Below are 27,481 nucleotides of genomic sequence, written 5' to 3'. Positions count from 1 at the left end.
TTCGAGATTGTTATTGAAAAAGCACGTATATAGCTGCCTTTTAGAGCTGTCCTATTAAAAAGATTTACTAACTAAAAAGGGTCCTAACAACAAGCACAGGAGTGCAGCCTTGGCTTCTATGAGTGCTTCACATTTCATTTCTTAAAATGCTATGATGCTTTTAGGTTTTATTCAATGGGTGCCAAAAGCTATCTGGAAAGTTTCCATCTTCAGAACTATTTATAACTCTCAGTATAGTAAGGAGCTTTTTATAATTCTCAATGTAGTAAAATGATGGGCAGATTGATTGGTACCCTGCATGTTTAGCTCTAGCCATCATCAAGATCAGATAATACAGTAGCTGCCATCCAAAAATAGGTGCCAGCAATGTTTTTGTTTTTTTTTTCTATTTGCACAAAAATTTAGATTGACACTCACTATCTTTGATGACACCTCCGTTCTCACTACTTTCCCCATTAAATTGCCAGGAAAATATAGACCGAAGCTGTTTGTTTATAAGCCCGATGATGATCTCTCATGTGTTCTACTATAACCCGACAATTCAAAAAGCGGAGAAGGCTGGAATACAGTGACCTCACAGCCAATGGGACAATTTATGATCATACAAATACGGTAGAACAGCTTTCTCCTAAATAAACCTGCAGATTACTTGACTTTGCACCATATTGTGACAGAGAAATATTCTTTAATATAAGAATTAACTTTAGAGTCTTTGGCCCATAGAAGGTCTGGCTCTGGCTGCTTTTTAGATATCAGCCTAGATAGTGAGCCTTGTAATAGTATATGGTAGCCAAACATCAGAAACAGACTAATAGCACACTAACAAATTGGATTACATTACTTTTTTCTTCGGATCTGCACCTAAATTTATCAGATGTTTTTGGCATTGCCAAAAAGGCATTAAGAGTTGTTAATCTAATCTTGCAAAGCTTCTCCGGTAATATTGTGCTGCAAACTAGGGCATACAGAACCTTTGGTAGACCAATCCTCAAATACAGCTCATCTGCCTAGATTGTGTGTTGTATACTGGACATTAACCCAATTGAGCGAGTCCAGAGGTATTTCATGAGAAGAGTACCCTACTCCTCCACTCACAACATAATACCTTATGCCACCAGGCTCAAAATTTTGGGCATGGACAAGCTAGAGCTACACCGCCTACGGTCTGACCTAAGTGTAGTATACAAAATTATCTGCTACAACATCCTACCCATCAACAACTACTTCAGCTTCAACCTCAATAATACACACAATAGATACAATAGTAAACCGCACCAAACTCGATTACAGAAAATACGACTTCAGCAGGAGTGGTCAATGCTTGGAATGCACTACCTGACACTGTTGTTACATCCTCTAACCCCCACAGCTTCAACCTTAAGCTGTCTACTGTTGACCAAACCCCATTCCTAAGAGGTTAGTAGGGGCGTGCATAAGTGCACCAGCATGCCATCCCTGCCCTACCGTCCCTATTTATTTGTACCCATTTCCTGTGTTCTTATTCACGTGTATTCTTATTCCTGTTATCTCGTAGATGAGTGACAAACTAAGTAAATGAAAGAAAAAGAAAAATTGATCTATGGATGCAGCTAACAGTAGGGTCTGATGATGTTTAGCCTAGTTACGTTTGGGTGAGAGGAGACAGCGGCTGCTGTGTCAGAGGATGACAGTAGTGGATTGATCCACTATTGCAACAGATCGGCGTACTGAATGCCTCTTTCATTTCGGCGGAGGGTGGGATGGTTCCGCCTGGGAGGTATTTCGGTGAAGATTTGAGTCGCAAATAGAACTGAAAAAGGAAATACAAATACAAACAAGGAAGGAGTGAATCTGAGCGTGGCATTGCCGCCAGTTTCCACGCCCACGAGCACAACAAAGAATGACATCAAATCGGACAAATTGGAGGATCCGCCTCCTTGCTTAGACCCAACGCTTGGGCACAATCAATGAGTTTGCTGTACCATCCAAAGTCTCTTTTATTCCGGAACGGACGTGGCTAAAAAAAAAAAAACCAACACCACTACGTCCATCTCTAGCCCAGCCAGAAGACGGTCCGGCGAGGAAGCAAGAAAAAAGGCGTGTGGCTTGGTCGCCCCAACCCTCGGATTGACCCTCCGGCTGATCGGAGCTTCATAGCGGACGCGTGAGTCAAGGAGTGGGCTCGGCGCCCGTTGGGTGGCAGATCGTTTCAACGCCCGGCTCGGAGGCGGCCAGGCTGGGCAAAAACAACGCGCTCTTAAATTCCTACGCCGGCAGAGATGACATTATTGTGGCCTGGTCCGTGGGCTGACTGATTCACTGCCTTTGGTACCGGGGAGGGAAGGCGCTCCTAGTCCCCCCCCCCCCAAAAAAAGGTCTGCTGGGTTGCGCGTGTTTTCTACTCCAGACGCAGTGATGGTGGGGTGCTGCCTTGGAGACTGGAGCATTCAGGCAAGGAAAGGTGACACGTGAAAAAGGAGCCTCTTCCGTGCCTTTCTGACACCCCGGCTTCTCAGGTAGTTTCCTGCTGCTGGCTCGCCTAAATCCACGCGAAAAGGCCAGGCAGGATTGCTCAAAGATGCTTTAGGAGGCCGTGTGACCCTTCAGACGCTAAGCTTTCCCCCTACTGCTTATTTGTCTCCTGCGGTGGAGCACCGTTATTGGGTGGGCCTTTTTTTGCTTTCACCTAGCCACAACGCAGATCTCTGCCAGTTTTGGCCCAAGCAAGGGGAGGGGAATGTTTTGCCAGTCCTTTCCTCTGGTGTCAAAATGTTGTAGCCTCACCTAAGGTTGTAGTCTTAGTTGGAAGTGAGGTGTATGTAGAAAGTCAGCACCCACCCACCCCACTAGAGAATGAAATATTTTGGGGGATATTAAAAAGTCAGGATTGAATATTTCCCGGGAAGGAGAAATAAAACAAAAACAAAAAAAGCACCAGTCTCTCTGCCCCCAAGTAGAAACTGAGGAGTTTTTAGAAATGAAGATTTGGTAATTCATTCAGAAAGACTGGGAAGACAGAAACTCCAGGTAAGTGATTAGGGTGACAAGATTAGCAAACAAACACCTAGTCACCAACTGGGGGTCTGTGGACCACTGGGGGTCCGCAAGAACATTTTGATGGCCCGCAGAAAAATTATTTGCACTTTTTATACTGCACTAAATACGAATTATCTTTTTTTAAAAAAAAAATCATATTAGTGGTCCGTGGGATTTTAAATTATGAATTTAGTGGTCCCTGAGATCTGAAAAGTTGGTGACCCCCTGACCTAGGATATGGATTGCCCCTTTTGCCTATAACAGTGTTTCTCAACCTTGGCGAGCTTAAGTCCTGTGGACTTCAACTCCCAGAATCCCCCAGCCAGCACAGCTGGCTGGGGAATTCTGGGAGTTGAAGTCCACAGGACTTAAGCTCGCCAAGGTTGAGAAACACTGGCCTATAGAGCCAGCCATGACTCCATAGAAATCTGACAACAGGCAACAGAATATTAAAAGACGTGTCCTTGCACAGGAACAGGAATCTCAAATACAAAGCCCAAAGAAGGTATAAAAAACCTCCATTTATCAGCTGTTGCAAAACTGCCCGCTGTATGTGTGTTAGTTCTGTTCACCAATAAACAGAATCTTTTTTTTCCAATTAGCCTCCATTTTATTCCCAGCTTGGAACTGGAACTGGATTTTTCTTCCAACACAGGGTTACTGAATATGTAGTTTGTCCACATGTGGTTTTTAGAAATAGACCTACCAGAATTTGTGGCTGTTGTGCACTGGCTAGAGACCGAGATAGAAATAGAGAGACTATTCAGATCTTCATTCCCAAGCAAGAAGCTACAGTAAGTGGGTGGCCTTCAGCTAGTTAATGTGCACTGGCCTTTCTTTCTTTACATGGTTACTGGAGCAATGGCAGCCTTGGGCTGCTTAAAGAGAAAAGGACGGGGTAGATAAATATAAATATCAAAAATGAGAACACAGAGTTAAGCCATAATACCACCCTTCCCAAATTTGGGGGCACGCAGACATGTTGAGCTTCAAGGCCTATAATCTCTAGCCAGCAGGACTAAAGGGATGGGCTATAGAGCTATCTTGAGTACACTAGCAGCTACAAAAGTCTGTGCAATCTGAAGTGAATTATCTAGGATACAATAGCCAGGGAAAGCAGTTTCGTAGGACATTTCTTTCTCTCGTCCTTCCTTTCTTTTTATTTGAGATTTAGGTTTTTGAAATCCATCAATCGAGTCAGGTAGAAAAACCATGAGTTTTGAACTAAGGAATTTTGAACCCAAGAGTTAGTTCTGAGTAGCAGAAAAAAATTGAATTCTCAGCAAAAATCAGTTTGCAGCTATTCTAATCTTTCTTCATTTCAGCTGAATGTTGTAAAATGAAAACAGGAGAATATAACTGCAATTATTAAACAGAGCTTCGAAAATCTTATTAGCTGAGGGCAAATAATCCAGAGATTAACAATAGATTTTTTCTGTCCCCCTCTTTGTAATAGGTAGATTATTTTTGCTATTATATATTTACAAACCTAGGGAAAAAAATACAGTAATCGAAAAGTAAATTACTTTACTCAGTAAATCCTACTTCCTTCTGCATCAAATTGGGAAGCTGAGCTCTTCAATATATGAATCTATTATTGTTCCTTTATTTTCATTTGGAACTTTTTTCCTTAAACTATTTTGTATTTTTTTTCTTATTTTGCATTCAATTAATAAAGACAAAATCAATAATAAATGTACTGCCTCATCTATTCCCAACAACAAACCAAATTGTCCACATTTCACTTTCAAAGAAGACTTTTCTGTTTGATTAATAAAAACTCCCACACTCTGATGGTGATGGTGATGACATTTATGTTCTTGGAAGCAGTACAAAATTGATCTATCAGTACCTTTTTTTCCCAGGATGCTTGTCCAGTTTCCCAATATATCCTGGTAATTTTCGATCCAAGGTCTAATCAGGTTTGAGCCTGCTCAGGTTTTAGGGGTCAGAGGAAAAGATCAACCAGAAAGGGCTGTATGCTGCCACCTGTTAGATCTCATCTTTCTAGTTAAAATATTTTGTTTGTTTGTAAAATGTATTGGCCACCCATCTTACCTCAGGTAACTCTGGGCAGCTTAACAGTCATAATTTGTTCTTTTATTAATTTTAAAACAGTGACAAGAAACGTCTGATAGTTCACATCAGGGGTAGGTTGCTGCTGGCGTTACTGCCAGGTCGATGTGCACACGCTTTGTGCAGTTGCCTATAAATTGTTCTGCACATGCAGAACATTAAAAAAGGACTAAAAAACATGCTGGCAATGGCATGGGCAACCGGGGAACTGGTTTGGGGGCGTGGCCAGCCTGCCGTCCCTACCGGTTCAGCGAACCAATCGCAATTTCCACTACTGGTTCACCTGAATTGGTGTGAACTGGTAGCAACCCATCTCTGATTTGCATGCAATTTCCTGTTGTAATCCCAGCATTGCAGCATACACACTCTTGGAATCATTGTCCTCCCCCCCCTCCTCCTCCATAGTGTTCCTCAGCTAATGTAGGGTTTCATCTGTGAACATTTTTTGTGCATTTTCCCACCTAACCTTTCCCCTTTCTCTTTTCTCTGTCTAGAGCATGACAGCTCTTCTGAGGAGCCTGCTGGCAGCCTCAGAGAAAGCTGCCTGCATTGCCCAGCTATGTCGCCAAGAGGAGGCCCTCTTCAGCCTGCTCATCGAGGAGAAGAGAGGCGCAGACAAGAATAAAAAGTTCTTGCAGGACTTCAAGACATTGGCAGACGTGCTAATCCAAGAAGTCATCAAACATGATGTGGGAAAAGAGGTAGCTGCTTGGAGAAGAGTTCTCTGTTTAGGGAGAGACATAATAAGGTGAAGATTGGGCCGTATCCTAGAGGATTTAAGCTCTTTTCCTCTCCAGTGTCATTCAAAGTGGCTTTTCTACTTACTCTAAACTCTTAGATTCTAAAGTGTTATATTCTAAACACAAATAGCAATAGAAAGGAATAGCTAAATCTACAGCATTTGCAAAAGATAGGAACTGGGAATGGACATGGATCTATCACCGTTTGAGTAATATAATTCAGTTGTTTACGGTTCAGTGCAATAGCTGTTCTCATGTATCCCAAAAGCTTCACACATCACTTCTCACTCCTCAAATAGCCATGTAAAGTTGGCCTGCGTTATTATTCTTACAGCAGGGTGGAGGCAGTAAAGGCTTAGAGATGCTGATTTGCTTAGGAGAATTATTAAATTCGTGATTGAGCTAAAATGTTTATAGACAAGATTATTATTCTTCAGTCCTTGCTCACTTTGAAGTGAGGTGCCAGGAGTAGGACTCCAAACTGCCTGGGACTGATGTGACATACAGCTGTCTCCTTCTCATCCAGAGGATCAACCTGAAATGGGACACGGTAGAATTGTTGAACCCAGAAATAGCCATAACTTGTATCAGGCTTGTCAGCTTGGTTAAAGTGTACTTTCCTCTTCCTCCCTTCAGTTCCACTTTTCTTTCCTTACTCTTTCTCATTGTTGTTCACAGTTTCCAGAACTACAAGATCACATTTGTGGCGAGGAGTCCAACAAATTCGAAAATGGCCTTGGTGAGTAATCAGCACAGGGAGGAGGAAATACCAGCTTATTCTGTAAAATAAACTTTCCCCAACTGGACTCCTTTCAAAATTGCCCCATTACCTCTATTGAGACCTAAATAGGGCCAGATTGCCCTTCTGACATGCTTAGTCCTCTTTTTGATACATCAAGTCATTCTCCCACTTCCAGTTCCATTTTCTTCAGAGAATTATTTCCATCACCTGTCCTAGGCTTACTCTGATGGCCTCTTGCAAGCTTTGTCCCTGCAAAGATGTTTGCTCTTTATAAGAATTCCAAAAAATTGCAGACAGACTTGGGGTAAATATTTTAGGAGTCTTTCCATTTCAGGAAGAGCACTGACTAGATGTATTGGAGCTTTATATGAAAGAGGATCATGCCCTAAAATGCTAGCTGTCATATTAAATATAAAATCAAATGCCTGGTGCCAGGATTTTTCCCCTTTCTAATTCATGGCAGTTTCCTTATTTTCCTTTCTAAGACAGTCATGTTAAGGACCTTCACGTGAATTAAACTGCTACAACATCCATTATTCACTCACAGAGAATATAATGTCTGTATTGGGTGGGGCAATTGTTAGTGGTAAGGTATTATTTTTAGAGTGTGCCAAGCTGCAGATTTTGCCTTAGAAGGGCAAAAAAAGGCAAAAATCCTGTAGATTTTAACTTTGCTCTGCAGTAGAGGAAATGATCAATAGATTAGTCTTTTTTTGTACTACCAAGTACTCCTGCACCTCCCTTCTTTTAAGAGTTTGTCAGAAGAGCAGAAATTCTGCATGCTGTTACGTCTGATTATCTCATTTCTCTTTATTTTTTTAAGTCCCATCTCAAAAAACTAAAGATAAATATTATTGATGTAAACCATCCTGGGCGTCGGTGCAAAGAATCAGGACCACACGTTAAATTCTAGTTAAGCTGATTAACTGAGCTGTTAAGCTCATGCCTATACACAAGAATCTAGTCAACTAACCATCAGTACTAAATTGGTGCTAGATAAGAATTTAAGAGGGGTTGAACTTAGACTGCTTGGGGAAACCAAACAAACCCAGGTTGATTCTTCTCAACTCCACCCCTAGGCTCTGGCTGTCCTTCTCCTACATTGGGCTGTATTGCTGTTTAACTCATCTGTCAATTGAAATTGACTAGCTAAAAGCATATCTCCTACATCTCACCCCTATCTTTATCTTTCTCACAGTGTGGGCTGTAGTAGCACAGACTGTGGTGGAAAAGGACGAGCCATATCTCAAGGAAACTTCTCCATCACTATGGGCGTTCTGCGGGAGCCTCTGACAAACTTCTAATGAAACTTAAGAGTCCCTCTCAGAATGGTCTAAGAAATGTGACATTAAAATATTTGTGATTGCTTGACAAATGCATAAGACTCTGAGAATAAATGTGAAAGATCCCCTCTTGAACAGTCTCTGAACTTTATTTGCCTTTGCAGGCGAGATTGTAGTGGTTCAAGTTTGCCCTACCCAACAGGAAACAGCTGCCCTGCTGCAGAAAGTCCTGGATCGAAAACAAACAGCAGCTGAATTGTTGGCAGCTGCTGTTCATCAGGAAGTAGTGCTTTCAGACCCAGCACTGGACAATGTGGATGTGACCATCTCCACAGAGAGCTTGGCTGTATGGATTGACCCCATAGGTAAATAGAATGATAGATGAAGGTTGGGCATCGGAAGCCATTTTCATACAGTCTTTCTCTAGTGCTGAGTTTTGTCTACAGGTAGTCCTCTACTTACAACCGCAATTGAGCCCAACATTTCTGTTGCTAAGCGAAACAATTGTTAAGTTTTATTTTGCCCTGAATATTTTCCCACAATTGTTGACTGAATTACTGCACTTGTTAAGTTAGTAACACAGCTTCACTATTAAGTGAATCTGGTTTCCCCATTAACTTTGCTGGTCAGAAGGTCGCAAAAGGTGATCACATAACCTGGGACACTGCAACCGTCATAAATATGAGTCAATTGCCAAGCATCTGAATTTTGATTACTTGACCATGGGGATGCTGCAACAGTCGTAAGTGTGAAAAATAGTCATAAGTAGAGGTGGGCTGCTACCAGTTTGCACTGGTTCTCCCAAACCGGATGTTAATTTTCTGAGCAGTTCGAAGAACTGGTTGTTGGAAGAAATCTTTTCCCCCTTTACAGGGTAATCCTGCAAGGGAGGCAGGAAGGAAACATTCTGGTATGCCTGTATTCCTAGCCCAATACTTATCTTAATTGCCCTGCTGCTTTAAGTGTTTTCAGAAACTGCCTCTGGGTTGAACTTGTTACATTGCAAGCCTTATGGCCAGACTTTCTGTCTGTAGGCTGAGCTTCTCCGGAGTCCGTCCATCCCCCCAAGTTTTTTGTGGTACTTTTTTTCAGTGGTGGGATCCTCCCGGTATAACAACAGAGCAAATTGCGCAGTGATCACACAATTTGCAAGGCATAAATGACATTGAATTGGCCATGCCCACCAAATCACGCCCACCCAGCCAGTCATCAAGGTAGAGAACCGGTTGTTAAAAAATTTGCAGCCCACCACTGGTCATAAGTCACATTTTTCAATGCCATTATAAATGAACTGTTGTAAGATGTGGACTACCTGTATGTGGCATAGACTGGATTATATAAAAGAGAATTGAGCACTATCACATCCAGTCTTGTTCCTTACCAATAGTGATATTCTCCTGTCTTTCCAGGAGTCTTTTCCTAGCCTGTAGCAAGTATACATTGATCAGGAATTGAACTGATGCTATTTTTAAAGTCTGTTCTAGCGGAGAGCACTCTGACACCTATTGTTCCAATGTTTCAGCTGAGTCTTGCTGAAAGAATGAAGGAATTCTCCCTTTCTTACTTCCCTCTTTTCAGATTCCACTAATCAGTACATTCGTGGGTGTAGCAGTGTGATGCCTGTGAATGGCATCTATCCATCTGGACTTCACTCAGCTCTTGTGTTGATAGGAGCATATGACCGTCATTCGGGGGAGCCCGTCCTTGGCATCATCAATGAGCCTTTCTTCCAGGAGGAGCTGACACCACACAGGTAACAATAACACTGTGGGATAATCTTTCCTACATGTACCAGGTTGGCTCTCCCACCAATTATGAAGGGATTAGCCCTGGATTTTTCCCCTTCCTTTTAAGGTTCATGAATGGAGATGAATGATGAAGCAGGCTGAAGAGGGCCTAGGGCATGGATTGGCAACTATGGGCCCTTTACGAACTGTGGATTTCAACACCCAGAATTCCTGAGGTAGCCCAGGAATTCTGGGAATTGAAGTCCATAGTTCATAAAGAGCTATAGTTGTCCACCTCTGGCCTAAGGAATGGCTTTGAAGGATAGACGAAGAATCTGCTACCAAGGCAATGATCAGACAAGTGTGGCTTGAGCCTATTTTGAGAAACTAAGTTGAGAAAATGCTTCAGACATATCCCTCCTTAGTTTATACCAGGGATCAGCAACCTTAAACACTCAAAGAGCCACAAGGTCCTAACCAGAAGCTCCCCATTCAATTCTGGAGCTAAACGGAAGTCCGGTTTCCCCACCATAGTCTCTCCTCCTAGCACTGTGTCCTTTTTCCTCTACCTGTCCTAACTGAAGCCCTATCAATTGTGGAGCTAACCTCAAAATCTGCCCAGCGCCATAGAGTCTCCCCCTGGTGCTCCCTGCTTCCCCTACCCCCCTAACTGGAAGCTCCTCTCAAAATTATGGTGCCAACTGGCGACGGAGCAACAGCAGAGGGATGAAAGAGCCACATGTGGATACAGAGCCGCAGTTTGCTGACCCCTGGTTTATACAAAGATAAAAAGCAGAATGGGGGGGAGCACATTCAGACTGGGAAAACTTTCTTGCTGTAGCTGTGAGAGTGACATTGGTTTCTTAGTCTGATATACCTTATATGCCTGACCCAGGCTTGGTACAAAGTTACAGGGTTGTTCTGGAGCTGTTTCTTTTCACTTATACTGCCCTCAAATTGCCTGCTGACCTAGCTAGCACATGCCTGCCAAGGGAAGCCCTCCAGTCACAGGGGCAATGGGAAAATAACCGTAAGCTCCATTGCTATAACACGGACATCCAGAGAACGAACCCCTGTTTGAAACGATCAGATGGATCAATATTTTTCATTCAAGGATTCTGCTAGAAATACAGACATACCAGAATGTTTCCTTCCTGCCTACCTTGCAGGATTAGCTCTGTAAAGTGGGAAACGATTTCTTCCAACAACTGGTTCTCCGAACTGCTCAGAAAATTACTGTGTTTTTCGGAGTATAAGACACACTGGAGTATAAGACGCACAAAGATTTTGAAGAGGTAAATTTTTAAAAAATGTTTTTGCCCTCCCTGGCCCCTAGGAGCACTTTGCAGGCCTTCCAAACCCTCTGAAAACTGAGGCATGCAGAGAGTTTGGGAGGCCTGCAAAGTGCTTCTGGGGGCCGGGGAGGGCAAAAACCGATGTGTGGAGGCTCGATCATCCTAAAGGGTAAGGCTTTTATCAATCTCAAATCCGCTTTTCTCTACCCCTCCCCACGGAAGGGCAGAAATAAACATATCTCTCTACGCTTTATTTTTCCCCTCTGACTGGCAACCACGCAGAGCCGCTTGGCCCAAGGAGCAGCAGTCGGCTCTCTTCTTCTCTTCAGTGAGGAGAGAAAGACACGTGGGGGCTGCTGAACGGCCGCTGCTGCACTCAACTGGGAATGGCTCATAGGGCAAGGAGGGGGGGGATCCCTTCCATTTGGATTAACGGTTCCTCGTGATTGTACCTGAGCGCCAAAAGGGAAGTCCAAAGAATACGACCTGGCAAGGATGCCTCCTTGAAAAACCGGGCTTGTTCACAGCCCTCTTCGCAACCCTGCTTCCTTAGTCTCGGTGCAAAAGCAGGTGTCAAGCTCCCAGTTACCACATCTCTTTGCTGCATGACAGATCTGGGCAGACTGGAGGTGGGGGTGGAGGAAGAGAAGAGAAATCTAGTGTCTCTGAGGCACCTCTCATTTGCAGGAAGAGGGGGGGGCATATACAAAAGCCTCTGAGTAACTGGGAAAGAAAGCCGTATTTGGAAATTGCCAAAAACCGCTGCCCGAAAAGCACCACTTTCTTTCCCAGTTACTCAGAGGCTTTTGTATATGCCCCCCTCCTCCTCCTCCTGCAAATGAGAGATGCCTCAGAGACGCAAGCTTTCTCAGGACACTGGATTGGGAAGTTAAAAACTGGAATGGGGTACAATCAAGCCTTCTGCCCTGTGGAAAAAAGAGCAGCTCCACTCTTGTGCTCTTCCCGCTGACGCTGCTCAGCCTGAAACATGAGGATTGTGGAGGAAAGTGTTTTCAGGCTGAGCAGCAGCAGCGGGGAGAGCGCACACCTGAGCTGCAGGAAGCAACTGCCAGCGATGCCCTCAGGGTGAAGATGTTGCAAGCGGAGAAGGCTCAACCCCCTCAGGAGCCGCCAAGCCCTTGCTGCCCCTCTTGACACCCATGAGGATCATGAAGGAAAGAATTTTCAGGCAGTGGATCCCCTCCCCGATTCCAAAAACGGTGCATGCGGAAGATGCTGCCACCTGAAAGCTCTTTCCTCCACGATCCTCACGTTTCAGGTGGTGGATCTGGCCAGGAGAAAAGAGAAGGCACATCTGCAGTGGGAGGAGGCTCAGCGGGTATCAGAGGGGCGGCAAGCACTTAGCGGCTCCTGAGTGGGCCTTCAAAAGCCTTTCAATGCAATTCCCTGGGCTGCTTCGGGAATCAGACTCCATGTGGAAGTGAGGATCCCCACCGCCTGGAACCAGCTGAAAATCCGACGCGCGGACCAGGTGGGTGGGGCTGTATTCAGAGTATAAGATGCACCCATATTTTTACTCTCTTTTTGGGGGTAAAAAGGTGCGTCTTATACTCCAAAAAATACAGTAACATCCAGTTCAGGAGAACCAGTGAGAACCAGTAGCGGCCCACTTCTGCCTATGACTGTTTTTCACACTTATGACTGTTGCAGCATCCCCATAAAGATTAGGCTAGAATCAACTCCAGAATGTTTCCTTCCTGCCTTCCTTACAGGATTAGCCCTGTAAAGAGGAAAAAAACAAAAGGAGTTTTCTTCCAACAACCGGTTCTCCGAACTGCTTATAAAGTTAACAAACGGTTCTCCTGAATAGCTGCCAACTGACTGAATCCCACCACTGGATTGCACCCAAAAAGCTTATTATTGTTGATACCTATATTTACTTTCTTTATATTATCCAGCACACACACAAACCTCTCTCAAGGTGACAAACATACCTAATACTCCTGCCTCCTACTTTCCCCACAGCAGCAATCCTGTGAGATAGGTTGGGCTGAGAAAGAGTGACTGCTATTTCACCTCTGTCTTCTCATTGTTGTGTAATGGTGGGCGCTTTTCCTAGCAAAGCTACCCTGACTCTCTCTCTTTGGCAGGTGGCAGAGCAAATACCATTGGGGCATTTCTTATGGAAGCACCAAGCTAAGCTCGCTGAGCCAACCCCGGCAGCGGTCTTCCCCCTGCGTGGTGCTGAGTAGCAATGGGACCGGCATGTTGCAGAAAACGCTGGCCCCTCTTTACGGTGAGAGGTTCTGCTTTGCTTCAGGCGCTGGCTACAAGATGCTCTGTGTCGCCCTCGGCCTTGCTGATGCTTATGTGCTTTCAGAAGGCAGCACCTTCAAGTGGGATTCATGTGGCCCCCATGCCATTCTACGAGCCCTCGGGGGAGGCATTGTCGATCTTTCAGCAGCCCTGCGGTTTTGGCGTGCTGGGCAACGCAAGAATTTGCCGGAACTGACCTATAACAAGCCCATAGAGGGCGCTGTGGGTGCTGACCGCTGGGCAAATCAAGGAGGGCTTATAGCCTACACCTGCCACAAGCATCTCGAGGCTGTGATGGCCACACTAGCTTTGTAAAACACAGCCTTGTCAGTGCTGTGGGAATGCAAATTGCCTGTGTATAAGGGGAAGAAGGCAGTCTCTAAGTGCGGAAGGATAAGATTCTTAATTTTTTTTAATGGACCAATCAAATGTTTATGGTGGCAGTATACCCGCCTAGGATAATGTCATGTTTTTTGACCTCCTGCTTTTCCATGCCAGCTGCATCTATAAAATTTCCACTTCTCATGAGGGGCATGCAGTAGGTGAAGTGTTTCTTAAATTGTTCCCCTTCTGTTCTTCTTGGTGTATCATTTTTCTTGTGTGGGTAATGTCTATCATAAATATCTAGCAAACATGCATTGGGACCATTGAATAATCTCTGTTTAGGTACCCTTTGTGTTTAGCATGGGGTACAGCTCAAGATTTCTTGCTGCTGCTTTCTGGATAGGCACAATTTTTGCAAGGCTTTTGATGCACAGACCAGGAGCCTTTATGGCACAGTGGTTAAAGTGCAGTATTGCAGGCAAACTCTGCCAATAGCTTGGAGTTCAATCCTGACAGGGCTCAAGGTTGACTCAGCCTTCCATCCTTCCAAGGTTGGTAGAATGAGGATCCAGATTGTTGAGGTCGATATACAAATAATGCTTCTGCATTGTAAACCACCCAGAGAGTGCTGTAAAGCACTGAGGGGCAGCATGTAAGCCTAAATGCTATTGTTATTAAATAGCAGCAAAGCAGAGGTGGGTTGCTACCGGTTTGCACCAGTTCGAGCGAACTGGTAGAGGAATGTTGGCCTGGGTCGCAGAACCGGCAGCGACCCAGGCTGGCCACGCCTCCGAACCAGTTCCCCATTTGACGCAGCATTTGGGGGGGGGCATTTTTTAATGTTCTGCACATGCACAGACCTATTTATGGGCAACTGTGCATGTGGAGTGCAAAGCATGCGCGCAACGAACTGGCAGTAACACCGGCAGCAACCCACCCCTGAAGCAAAGCATATTCTGACAATGTCCCCAATCTGTCTTGACCTTTGGGTCTGAAAAGGCCCATTTTGTTTACCCATTGAGAGAGCCAGGAGTTCTACAAAGATGTCTGGCTGCCAACTGTCATTAACTGCCAATTCTTCAATGTAGTCTGGTTGCCACTTGTGGCTAGTCGTTTGGTTCGCACTTTGTGCTATCCAGGATGCACCACGAGGAGGCGAACTAGCATCACACTCACATCAAGAGCTCACACCAGCCCAATGTCGGATTTTTTTCATCATAGACCATCCGGTTCTTGAATGGCTGGGTGGACTGGATATTAACATTTGAACTATTATAAGTCCATGTATTTGCCATACGCTAAATAAAGCAGCAAAGTAAACATAGCTTGAGCTGTAAGTACTCTGGGACTTATGATCCGGCTTCATGTTAAGAAGCAGGGTTAATTAGCCTTTGGATTGCTTTTAACACTGTGAGGAGTCCCTAAAGTTAACTTTATTTAACCTAAAGGCATTTTCCCTTAGAGGAAACTGGAGAATTTTAAGTTCTCTGGAAGGGGACCTGGGATGGGATCTCTTAATAGGGAAGCTCAGGGGAAAAAGTCATGGCAAATGAATATAAACAAAATTGCTATATATGTGTATATATACTGTAGTTTGGGAAATTTTCTCCCAGGCCTCTATACTATGAATTTGTAATCTATCTTTTGCAATCAGGAGTGATGAAAATTCTTTCAAATTAATCCAAGCAATTACCTGAGGGTCTTGCACTACACATATTTGTTAAATATATTTTTAAACAAACACTCTTTAGAAAAAAAAAATATTCTGCAAATGACAAAAGAAACATTAAGTCTTCAATTAGAGAGGAAGGAAAGGAGGCAGGACAGCGTTCAACCAAACATTTCTTTATTGCCATCCATACTTCCTTGCATCTAACTAACCCTTATAAACAAAAAACATAAACTGTTAAATTCAGGTATTGGGATTATATTCATTAAATGAAAGTTAAATCAAATTATAGATTTAATGTAGATAATTATTTAAAGTTAGAAATGGATTATGAATCATCATTACAATGTACTGATTTCGTAAAGTATATTTTCACTTTTTATAAAGAACTTGTAGTGATTTTTTAAAAAATAGTAGAATATATCTGAGATTGAAATTGTACAGACCATTCTCAGCACTTTTTTCCAGATTTTTATTTAGTATATTTTTTCCAGACACTTTACCTGGTATATTACGTAGCATAATATTATAATAAACATTTTTTTGAAAATATTAAGTATTTAGCTTAGTTTCTATTATTCTATTATGGTAATTAATTTAAAATTGGTTATTTTAGGATGGCCATTATAAAGCCATTGGCAAAATACTCCATTAGCTGAGCTGCTTTTTTAATCATAATAATAAATAAACGGTATATAACCACAGGAAAAGAGTCTAGTTATCCTCCACAGCTACACCTGCTGTCATCAATGCACCTTTATAACTTGACTTAAGAATGACATCCGCTTCACTGGCCATGATTTAACCATAGTTTATCCAAGAAATTGAAATAATGCAAAAAATGTTTGTGTCCCAGAAAGAATTGGTTTAGAAAATACTGGTGAGGCTGCAGGTATAAGAAGCAGTTCTCACAGAATGAAAGAGACATCTCACATCCCAACTCTATATTATTTAAATAAGAGACAGATAGAAACTGGGCCTCCTGCCAAAAAGGAGGCGCAGTACATCAGTTGCTTGAAGGTAGTCGAGGACAATCAGCGAGATAAATCAGTGAATACCTAAATATTGGGGCTGGTTTGGGGAAAAAACAGCAATTGCCAAAAATCTTTTGTAATGACATTACTGTTTCTTATACAATAAACTAATTTAACTGCAGTTCGTGAGTCCTGGTATCCTTATATATTTGATTCCTGAGTGCCTGTCAGGTGAAGCCTGAGAGAAGAGCAAAAACCATATAACAAGAAATGTTAAAGTTTGTTAACATTCACGTAATACTTCCACAAAACTTACATGTGGAAAGACACTATGATCGGGTGTAAAGCTTGCATCCTTGCCTCAGGACTGGAAAAGAATATGGTTACTGTTTTCCACCAAAAAGGACAAGATAAAATGAGTGAATGCAAAAACTACAGATGGGTTAGTTTCTCTGATGTCCTAGGAAGGCATTTGGCAGAATTCTAATGGAGTGAGTAGCAAAGGCTGCAAGAAGCAAAATTTACAAAGTGGAATGGGGCTGTATGCTACCTAAGTTTTGCTTTTCAATAGGCTATTGAGAAATAAATGAAAAATAGCATTTTGCCTAAATATGGGCAAATACAAAGAGGACAAATGACAGAATGCGCACAAGGATGTCATTACTCAAATACCAAGACTTAACTTCTTGGTATCAGATAACAGGATTGTAAGTATTTAATGATATTTATATGTCAGCATCACCAACATGTCATTGTTTGGGTATCATAATTATTTCCTGCAGATGAAACTGAGTTGTTTGCTAAATACAAAATAAAGCAGACATAAGGATAAGGGACGTATGATGTCCTCTTGGGGTTTTGACTTATTTATGTATAAATGTACAGTGCTGAGCTCCAGAGTGGTCGAGGGTGAGACATGGCTGACAATGTACAGCAGGGCTGTCAAACTCATGGCCCGTGAACCAGATGCCATCATGTGCTGGCCACACCCACACCCAGTTTAGCAAATGGGGATGTGTCGCGTGATGCTGCCATGATGACATGAGTTTGACATCTCTGACATACAGTATAAGGGATGCTTGTGGTTATGTTAAAGGTATATTAGTTGTGAATGGGAAGGTAAGTGTGTGGAGAACCGAAATGGTTTGCAACAAATGTTAGGTAGATTATATGGTGCAACAAGGGATAGAGAACTGAAAGGTATTGCATCAAACTCCAAAGTAGTTACGTTTGAGGGGGGAAATGGAGAGAATGATTCCAAGTCATAAATAAAAGGCAGAGCCTCTCCCTTTTCCTGAGAATGTGCTTATGTTTTATTAAACATAAGAAAATGGATACAAGTGCTGGTAGAAAAGTAGCAGGTAATATGGCCTCTTTGAGGAATATTTGTTGAAAGAAATAGATTTATATAAAAGCATGTTTCTGCCCAGTTTGTTATATGCAGTGAGTGTTGAGCATGTCAATATTAATTTCTTAATTGGTCCAAGGTCACCCAACTGGCTTTCATGGCTACAGTGGGAGTAGAACTCACAGACTCCCGTTTTTTCAGAGTGGTACTATAATCCTTAGGCCAAACTGGTTTCCATGGGGTGGATAAAATTATAGGATTTAACTATTTCTATTATTATTATTTTTGTTTCCTGATGTTCATTTCTTTTGCTGACTCTTTCTAGCTCTTTTTCTGTGTGTAAAGGGTTGCTTATCTTGCAAAGCAACACTATACATACTGTTAAAGGTAGGCATGTAGTTATTTAGATACGGTACAGCATCCTTTCCTTTTAGAAGTAGCTTGCACACTTTGCCTTTAGATGGCACCAAATTCTTTCAGGTTGGGTGGTAACTGAGCAGCAGCTGAATGGATTTCCTCCATCGTTTCATATCTTGTACTGTAGAGCTGGCTTGATTCCAATTTTATCTACTGCATGAAAAAGGAAACTGTAAACAGGAAAGTGGATGCAGTTAGCTCTGTTATATAAAATTATAGCGACCTATTTGTTTATAAAAATACCCTTAATGGGCAGTGTAAAGTGAAGCAGCTTTTCTTTTATACTAAAGGGGTGCCAGATGAGAGTGGATATGTATTTTTAGCATTTAATACATTAAAAGTCTCAAGCCTATTTTAAAATACATCTTAAATAGCAAATTCAATAACTAAATAAGATTAGGGACTTCAGAATGACGAGCAGAGTTAGGTTTCTCTAGTACACAGGTGAGAGGTCACCACCAAGCTTACAGATAAATTTGAAAGTTAAACAATGAAAAACCATTTCTGGATTTTAGCCAAACAAACATGGGCATGAAACTACAACATGTTAAGGCAACTTGACTACCTTACTATATACCAATTTGGTTCAGCAGGTTCTGAGCAGTTCTGGAGAACCGGTAGTGGCAATTTTGAGTAGTTCAGAGAACCAGTAAATACCACCTCTGACTGGCCCCATCCCCATCTATTCTCTGCCTCCCAAGTCCCAGCTGATCTGGGAGGAAATGGGGATTTTGCAGTAACCTTCCCCTGGAGTGGGGAGGGAATGGGGATTTTACAGTATCCTTCCCCTTCCACAAAGCCACACCACACCCACAAAACCAGTAGTAAAAAAGTTTGAATCCCACCACTGGTCTAGGGGTTAAGACACTAGGCTAGGAGCTGAAGGACCATCAGTTCTAGTCCCGCCTTAAACATGAAAATCAGCTGGTGACTTTGGGCCAGTCCTCTCTCGACCCAACTCACCTCACAGGGTTGCAGGGTTGCAGGAAAATAGGAGGGAGGAAGGAGTATCAGGTATGTTCGGCACCTTGAATTACTTATAATTAATTATATAATATATGAAAATAAATAAGTCAGTCAGCTATCTTGGAAGAAATTATACAAAATTGCTTCACTGGCACAGTCTTCTTGGCTAAAATGTTGCTTTAAAATACAGACCATAAACAATGTGCCTGTAGCTTCAAGTGATAGCTATTCAATATCCTGGCACACAAACTGGTTTGTGCTCTTTTTAAGAGCAATTCTGGCAGCCCCAGACGAGACATTTGAAGTGAGGATCGTTGGCAAAGAATGTCAGCAAAAGCTCAGCTAATGCAGATTAATTGTCTTATGAAAGGCTGTGTACAAAGGTAGACAACATGTAACTAGTAAAATACATTATTGGTACGGCATCTGGATTGACTTTGTGTTAGGAGATGAGAGAAAGGGTGAGATTATGAACATCTAGGCAGTGACCAGGAGAAAGAGGCAAATTTAAGTAATAATACAAAGGCCAATGCTATAGAGAACATATTTTCAGAAATATTTCAAATCTCATTTCAGAAAACAAATATATTTCATACGAATTAGCAGGAATTGAAGCATGGTTCATATTAAGCTTGCACTGGGTATTCAATCGACCATATGAATTAGTTTCCTATCTGTGAGTTTAATTTTGAAAATTATTTAAGAAACCAGTATAAAACTACAGGATTGTCCACTGCTCTTGGCCAGCTAAAATAGAGCCGGAGTTCACAGTGAGGAAAGGTGATTATGTTTCACTGATTCTGTCTATGCAGTCATTGGGTAAGGAAGCAGGAAATAGGATTCTGTATTAACTGTTGGGTTTTAGTTATTTATTTTTATTTATTACATTTATATGTAAGTCTCATAGCAACCCTCAAGTCCAGAAAACATTTAAAGAAGGAGAAAGCCAGGGGGTTCCTTATATACGGCTCTCATTCTCAGTGACAGTGTGTTTGAGGGCAATATGACACCCATAAAACACCCCAGTGTCTTCGGTCCAAAGATTAACTTCCATAAAAAGGGGGAACTGTGAAGTTTCATAGCTTTAGTTGTTTATTGAATTAACTATTTTCAAATAGGGAAAAATATTTCCTCCTTCATTATTTTATTTATACAGTAGCAGTCTTTAAGAAGCACAATTTTGCTGTCAGAAGTTGTGGTTGCTTCATCACTGGAGGTTTTTAAGAAGAGACTGGAGAGTCACTTGTCTGAAATGCTATGGGGCTGTGATGACGAACCTATGGCACGAATGCCCCAGCTCAGTGGTGGGTTTCAAAAAAATTTAGAACCTCTTCTGTAGGTGTGGCCTGCTTTGTGGGAGTGGCTTGCCAGCCATGTGACCAGGTAGGGGTGGCTTGCCAGTCGTGTGTCCGAATGGGAGTGGTTTGGCACTTAGCAAACAAAATGTTGGCTCAGAAACTCTGGCATTTGAAGCACGCAAGTCTTAAAGCTGTCAAGTTACAAGACCCTTGCACCCCTAACCCTTTAGAAAAAAAAAACAGGGGAATTCACACTTTACAGCTTTAAGACTTGTGGACGTCAACTCCCAGAATTCCTCCTCTCGCTCTTCATCTTGATGATGTGCGGACGGGTGGGGGGAGGGAGCTGGAACTGGTTCTAAACAGCACTAGATTTGTGGAACCTTTTCTATAGAAGAGGTTGGAACTGGCAGGAATCCACCCCTGCCCCAGCTCCACTGTGCATGCCCGCGCACCTCCTGCCAGCCAGCTAGTCTTCAGATCTCTGCCACGTATGCGTGGGGGATGGGCCACATGCAGGGGACATGCATGCACGTGCACGGAGGTAGGGCGCATACACAGGGGGGCCACTCGCATTGCATTTTAGGGCCTCATGTGGCACCCCCGTGTCCTATTTTGGCTTCCAGGTTGGTGAGGAGGCTTAACAGGCCCAAAACAGGGCACGGGAGAGGGGGCACACGATGACAAAAAGGTTAGCCATCACTGTTATAGGGTTGTGCAGGAGTTAGACTAGAAAACCCTGAAGGTCCCTTCCAGCTCTATTCTGAATGATTGAAAGCAGAACAGGAGAATAATGTGCCACCAATCCTTGCTGCTAATTGGGGAACTGTGCCATATATAAAGCACTCTTTTGAGGTTCGTTGAGAATTTAGTAAAGAAAGTTTGTATGTGTGTGCTTCAGTAACTAGGAGACAAGTAAAATGATACAGTAATTAAACATGAGGTAGTGGGAAAGATGGGAAAACTGTAGCCAGAGTTGCAAATAAATTAAAACTAGCTCTGTTTGCTTCCATTCGGCTAAATTGTTACAATATTTTGGTAGTTTCATATCCATTCGGTCCTTGAGCCTATAGCAAGCCTATTAGAGTTGGGATGCCAGACATGCAGACAATAAAATGCAATCAGACAAATGGATATTACTTTATCTTTGTAAGCTTTCTTTTGGTGAGACAGTGTTGTGAATCCAGAGATGATGCCAGAGATGACAGAGTGAATTAACTCAAAAAATAGCATAATGGATTGAATATCGTTGGATAATGTTCAGCATTTTAAAAAGAGATGCTCTAAAGTTTTAAAATTGAGCAATATTTTAATCAAACTATTAGTCTCAAAATTGAACCAAAAAAGTTGGTCTCATTAAGCATTCCCAGCAGTCTTCAAAATGCCCTCTATAGAAAATGAAGTTTTGTAATTTAAGATATGACAGGGAGTATTTTAAAATCATAAGCTCAGTTTCTATACAAAAGTGAATGAGAATACTGCAGGATCCAAACTGTATCGGTCACCAGAACCAGAGGTTTTGTCTTTTGAGCTTTTGGACCCATGCTGGGAACTTCTCTCTAACAGAGTGTGCGCTCTTCTGTGTGTGGTATTTAGTGTCTGTTCTAAGTGGCTTTTTAAGTGTTGATTGGGATGTGTTGATGGCTGGCTTTTAAGTCATTAGTTGCCCAGCTGTCATCTTCTAAGTACTTTATAGGCTGGTAGTAAATCAGCACTTCTATTGACTGATGAGGGGCCTGTTTCTCAAGGTGTCAATCTCTTCCCTGGCTGTTTTTGTCCCTGCTCATCCAACAATCTTGGTTAGCTGAAAAATTGAATGTGTTTCCTCGTTCATTACAGTGTGAGGCTATCAGTGAGTTCGGGTCTACTCATTTGGCTACTTGCTTATGTTCTTGCAAACAGGTGGTTTTCTTACAGAATACTGTAAGAATTATGCAACTGAAGTATGTGAGTAATGTATACTGGAACTAAATTTCTAAAAAATTGGAATCAAATATAGAAAAGCATATAAGTAGAACAGGTAGTACCTGTAGGGTGCTTGAGAATGAGTCTGTCTGTCAGAAGACTGAAGCTCAGGTTCAAATGGAGCTCACAACACAACAAATCACCAAGCAATGGTGGAAACACACACAAATACAGGAACAGAGTTCTACAATGGCCAAGTCAAAGCCCAAATCTAAATTTCATGAAGATACTGTGGGGTGATTTGATGCAGACATCGCATCCAAGAAACCCCTCGAGCATTGCCCAGTTGAAAAAAATACTGTGTGGAAAAATGGAGAGAGGGAATCCTCTTAGCAGATGTCAGAGAATAGTAGTTGCACCTGCTTGAGATTATTTCTGCCAAAGGGAGCAATACCTGGTGCTAGAGCCAAATATCTATTTATTGTTTTTATAGAAAGAAATGACATATCTGTTCGTTAAATAAATGATTGCAAGACATTTTTTCATAGTTGTTTAAATTGCACCTTTATATATTGTTTGAATGAAGATAAAATATTAGTATATCTACATAGGTTAAAAGAAAAAAACTTTAAATGGGGCGTACTTTTTTTCACATGACTGTATAAAGGTAAAGGTTCCCCTTGCACATATGTGCTAGTCATTCCTGACTCTAGAGGGTAGTGCTCATCTTCGTTTCAAAGCCGAAGAGCCAGCACTGTTCAAAGATGTCTCCTTGGTCATGTGGCCGGCATGACTAAATGCCAAAGGCGCTGGGAATGCTGTTACCTTCTCACCAAAGGTGGTTCCTATTTTTCCACTTGCATTTTTTACGTGCTTTCAAACTTCTAGGTTGGCAGAAGCTGGGATAAGTAACGGAAACTCATTCCATTACACGGCACTAGGGATTCAAACCGCCAAACTGCTGACTTTTCTGATTGACAAGTGCAGCATCTTAGACACTGAGCCACCATGTCCCTTTATGACTGTATATACCTCCCCTTTGATAAAATGATCTACATTAATACAGATGTTAGGTTTTTTTTTCAAATAATATGGAGCTTATGAGTGTTTTATTTAACAGATTAGAGTGAGATTTTAGTCATTTTTTTCTCTTTCTTAGCTGTCAATTTTTAAAAATAAGACATGCCAAATATTAGTTTTGTCTGAAGCTTGTTTGAATAAAGAGTTAATGAAATCAGTTCTACCGTTGCAGATGCTAAAATATATTTCAAGAACTACCTAGTCAAATTCTGACAAAGCTAAAAAATATTTAGCATAATCTGCTTTTGGGGGGATGGATTCAAGAAATGCAAACATGCTGAGCCAAAAAACACTGAAAGCACTGCCGTTAGTGTTCTTATATAATTCGGTAAATAAACGACTGGCTGTCACAAAATCCTGTCCACTCTTCTGACCAATTTTTAAGAATGTGCAGTATTTTGATAGTTGCTATTCTTTCAGTTTCATCTCCTATAATTAGCGATCGTTGTTGTTGTTGTTCTTTATAAAGAATTGCTGAGCCCCTCCAAATTACCTGTTTGCTGCCTCTCTACTGCTGGTTTAACGAACCTGGATTTGTTCGCAATTTGGGAAGATTCTTGGAAATGCATGAATAACAAGAAAAGAGAAAGACTAGTCCATTAAGAAAATTAAAGGGGGAAAATGGGATTTTTAAAAAATAGTACGTAAGAATAATAAAGCAATGCGTCTCTCCTGAACTTCCTGCCCCAAAGCTACGAATTCGGAGTGATGCACAGCTTGCCACGCCTCTCGTCCCGCCCGTCCAACAAGCCGTCAACCAGTCAACAGTTAATCGTCTGAGAAACTCCGCCCATCGAGTACGCAGCCGAGTCAGAACTACTGTAAAGAAAGCCGTTGCCTTAGTTCCATTATCTTTGGAACGATCGTCGCCCAATCAGGACAAGGAGGGGCGGGGCTTTCTGGTTCTGCCGTCTCTTCCTCCGGGAATCTGCTCTAATCGAAGAACGCGGCTTATTGCCGCTTTAGCTCCGCCTTCAGGGGGGTCTCATCCTCCAATCCGCGGCGCGGAGGGGCGTTGTTTCGACCACGCCCCGCCTCCTCGATCCATGACTGCAACAGCCGCGGGACCTCAGGATCGGTTGACTTAGCCGCAGTGCCAGCCTGGTGCTTTCTAAGTCGGTCCTGGAAGCACCATGGAGCGGGGCACGGAGCAAGAAGCTGGGCCGTCAGATCCCATCCCGCCCAGCTTGGGATCGCGGTTTCCGGGCGGCTTCAGCTCTGCAGAAGCCTTGACGGCGCTGGGCGCTATCGGACGGCGAATGCTGTGGCTGCTGCCCGTGTATCTGGCCGGCCGGGCGGGGCTCAGCGTGGGCTTTGTGGTGGCTGGCGTGGCCCTTTACATGGGCTGGCGGAGCCGGCGGCTGAGCAAGGAGCGGTCGTTGCAGACGGCTGGACAGATCCTGGGCGATGAAGAGGTGACGGTGAGGAGCGCCGTGGATCTGGGCCGAAGCCTGGGTCAGAACGAGCTGCCCGCCTGGGTAAGAGTGCCGCGCCCCTGCCCGAAATGTGTTAGCTGTGGAGGAATCCCCGTCTAGTAAAAATCCTCCTTTTCCCGGATGATCTTGCTTCTCGCATGGGACCCGCATCAAAGCGCTTACTGGGTGGGTAGGAGCTGCAATTGAATTCTGAGCGAAAAAGATGAGACTTCCTCATATGCGGCAGCCTCTTAAATTAGGAAGCGCTCCTTTGGCGTCCATCTATATATGTACTTATGCATTATTTCAATTCTCTCTTCCCCGTGAAAGCAGAGTTCGGCCTTTTTTTCTTTTTTTAGCCCAGCTAGGCTGATGTTCCAGTGCAGCTGAGAAAAGGAAAGAAATCTACAAAAAAGTTGTACTTGCCCTCAGGCTTAGTGCTTGTTCTAAAAGAGTGGCTGCAGCTGCAGGGGGGGGGGGGGAGAAAACCCTACTGGCATCTGAAAGATAAACAATGATATTATGGGAATCTATTTTAATGTTTAAGATAACCCACAAAGTATTGGTTATTCTTGTATCTATGCTTTGACTGGATTATTGGTCACTCACACACACACACACACACACACTAAAAAAAGGGAAGGAAGGAAAGAAATCTGATTTTGTAAAATTATTTTGTGGCTTGGAGGCTCTGTAGGTCAATCCATCTAACTTTTATTATAAATAAGGGAGCATACATAGGATTCTTTGAGGTGTCATATTTAGGGTGAACCTAAATGGTTTCATCCTTTATCAAGCCCTGCATCTTCTTCAGTGAACTGATTTTTATCATATACCATGTATGTGTCCCAATAACATTTGGGACTAGTATGTGTATTGAAAAAATGTGGGTGCGCTGAGAACATGGAAGATGGGGTGGGGGATGCCCATTGGTTTAAAAAAAAAACCTGACATAATCAGTTGCAAATAATTAGTTGGCCAAAATGTGACTTGCCAAGCCGCTTGCTCCAGAACTCTCCCTATCACTTTTGTCCTTTACTTGTATAGCTGAGCACATTCCCAAAGAGAAAACTGGGCTACTGCTATCAACCATCTTTATCTTCTAGGAAAAACATTTGGGCCCCCAAGATGTTCTTGGAAATAAATACGATGCTGGGAGATGATTCCATTTTTTAAATTGAAGGTAAAAATGTCAGGAAGCTTGGTGGACACTAAGGGAGAGGGTTTATGGTACATTGTAGTCTCCGGGCAAACAGATTCATGGGGTTCTGGGTTTGATTCTTGGGTTTCTGGCTCCTTTCATACTTGATTGGCAAAACAGTCACACCTCTTGATGCATGGATCTGTTCACTTTAGTCAATGTATAAATCTAATCAATACAAATGTGGGTATAAAATGTCTTCTCCAAGCTGTTTCTGCCTTTCCTTTTGCCTTATCACTCTCCAGTATGCACTGCTGATGCAAATAGCCTTGGGCTAGTTCATATGCTAGATGAAGATTCTGCTGAACTCTCTTAACAGTTTTATTGTAGGGCTTGAAAGAGAATAACATTAGTAAAAGGCTCTGGCGTATATTCATGCTTTTGTTGTTATTTTCAGTAGTAGGAATCCCCGTCTGGGTAGCAGTAACTCTGGTAGCAACTCTGATTTCTTTTTCTGATTCTCCTTTCAGCAAGCGTCTTTAGGCCGGCCTTCTCCAAGTTCCATATGTTTTGGCCTTCAATTCCCAGAATTCTCAGGATTAATAAACCAGGAATTTTGGGAATTGGAGTCATCAGTCTGGTATTTTCCTTGTTTGTTGCTCTCTGTGGTGGAAAAATTAGACGTTCTGTGTAAGTGGAAAGGAGAAGCAAACGTCATCCTATGAATTCTTTGGGAGATGCATGCAAGCTCCTTTGCAGAGCTGTCGCGGCTCCTTCACTTAATAACCAAGAAAGAAACCACTCAACTCCATTTTGCAGAATTAAGTGTACTTTTACTGATTTTAAGTAATGAGAAGCTAAGCAAAGCTGGATCTGAGCAAAAGAGCGCGAAAGCACTAGATACCAATGCAAGATTCATTCCCCTCCCCTTGGTACCCCAGTCCATAGTCCAATCGTATATCTCCACAGCTTTCAGGTGGGAGAGATCTTCAAAAATCATCATCAGGTTGGTATGCTGGACAGTTGGCCTTGGCGGGAAACTCCCCTCCTTCCACATGCGCAAACAAATGATGTGAGCAACTCCCAATTAACAGTTCTGCTGCACAGATTATTTCTCTCACCCAAATACCATGCCCTCCCTCCCCATTTCAATGGCAGCCGAAAAGCAAACAGCAAAACAGAGGCTGACAAGAGCAGTTGCTGCATTTCCCTTGGATTCATATCCTTTAATGCCATTTGTTCTAACTTTCTGTCTCCCAAATTCTTTTTTATTTACTTCCCAAACTCTTTAATCTTTGGGAGACCCTTGAAGGCATTTGGAATTTTGGGGACATGTTGCTGTAGGCACTCCCAGGAAAAGCTGCCTTGCTACAAAAGAGCTGCCATGGTGTTTGCATAGTCCGTCTCTACAATGCCATTTAGCAGAGGGTCAACTGGCAAGTTCATTCATCCTCAAACAGCCCCTATTCCAGCCTTCTTACTCTGCTTACCTCTGTCTGTTGATGGGTGGAAGCGACAGACTCAGTTCCAAACAGCACACTAGGTTGCAGCAACGCACAGTTTGTATTTCTATATGTTACCGTTAGAAATAAGGATGAGGCTATATGCTGATGCTTTACTTTGCACCATAGCGGCTTCTGTTTAACATTTTATATTCCCCAAAAGGTAGAGTGCAGGAGAGATAAATTGATGTCTATGAGTATAATGTTGCATCTATCCTGTTCTAATTCTAACCATTGTGTTAGGTAGTTTCCGTATTTGCTATCTCCACAATTTCCTGTTGGCATCC

General features: G+C 42.7%; 2 protein-coding genes across 3 annotated transcripts in view; both read left to right on the top strand.

The window, feature by feature from the left end:
* Window positions 1-1,636: 1,636 nt before the first annotated feature.
* Window positions 1,637-16,303, top strand: INPP1 (inositol polyphosphate-1-phosphatase). 2 transcript variants are annotated; one of them, XM_014065977.2, is made up of 6 exons: window positions 1,637-2,143; window positions 5,586-5,792; window positions 6,510-6,570; window positions 8,021-8,221; window positions 9,435-9,609; window positions 12,990-16,303. In XM_014065977.2, the coding sequence occupies exons 2-6, from the start codon at window positions 5,589-5,591 to the stop codon at window positions 13,468-13,470; spliced, it is 1,122 nt and encodes a 373-aa protein (XP_013921452.2). In that variant the 5' UTR covers window positions 1,637-2,143; window positions 5,586-5,588; the 3' UTR covers window positions 13,471-16,303. The 2 variants fall into 2 exon arrangements, with proteins under 2 accessions (XP_013921452.2, XP_087566556.1); XM_087710430.1 differs by lacking the exon at window positions 1,637-2,143 and adding an exon at window positions 2,674-3,006.
* A 7,892-nt stretch (window positions 16,304-24,195) lies between these two features.
* ESYT1 (extended synaptotagmin 1) overlaps window positions 24,196-27,481 on the top strand; it is a 77,490-nt gene continuing 74,204 nt past the window's right edge. Inside the window, exon 1 of the mRNA XM_087710429.1 lies at window positions 24,196-24,614. Within this exon, the coding sequence (XP_087566555.1) occupies window positions 24,270-24,614 (345 nt within the window). The 5' untranslated portion in view covers window positions 24,196-24,269. The remainder of the gene's footprint in view (window positions 24,615-27,481) is intronic.

The sequence above is a fragment of the Thamnophis sirtalis genome, unplaced genomic scaffold (assembly GCF_051295495.1).
Source record: "Thamnophis sirtalis isolate CommonGarterSnake01/CBP01778 unplaced genomic scaffold, rThaSir2_p1.2 scaffold_3, whole genome shotgun sequence".
In the NCBI taxonomy this organism is placed as follows: domain Eukaryota; kingdom Metazoa; phylum Chordata; class Lepidosauria; order Squamata; family Natricidae; genus Thamnophis; species Thamnophis sirtalis.
The sequence above is the reverse complement of the archived record's forward strand: the minus strand, read 5'-3'. Positions and strand labels throughout refer to the sequence as shown.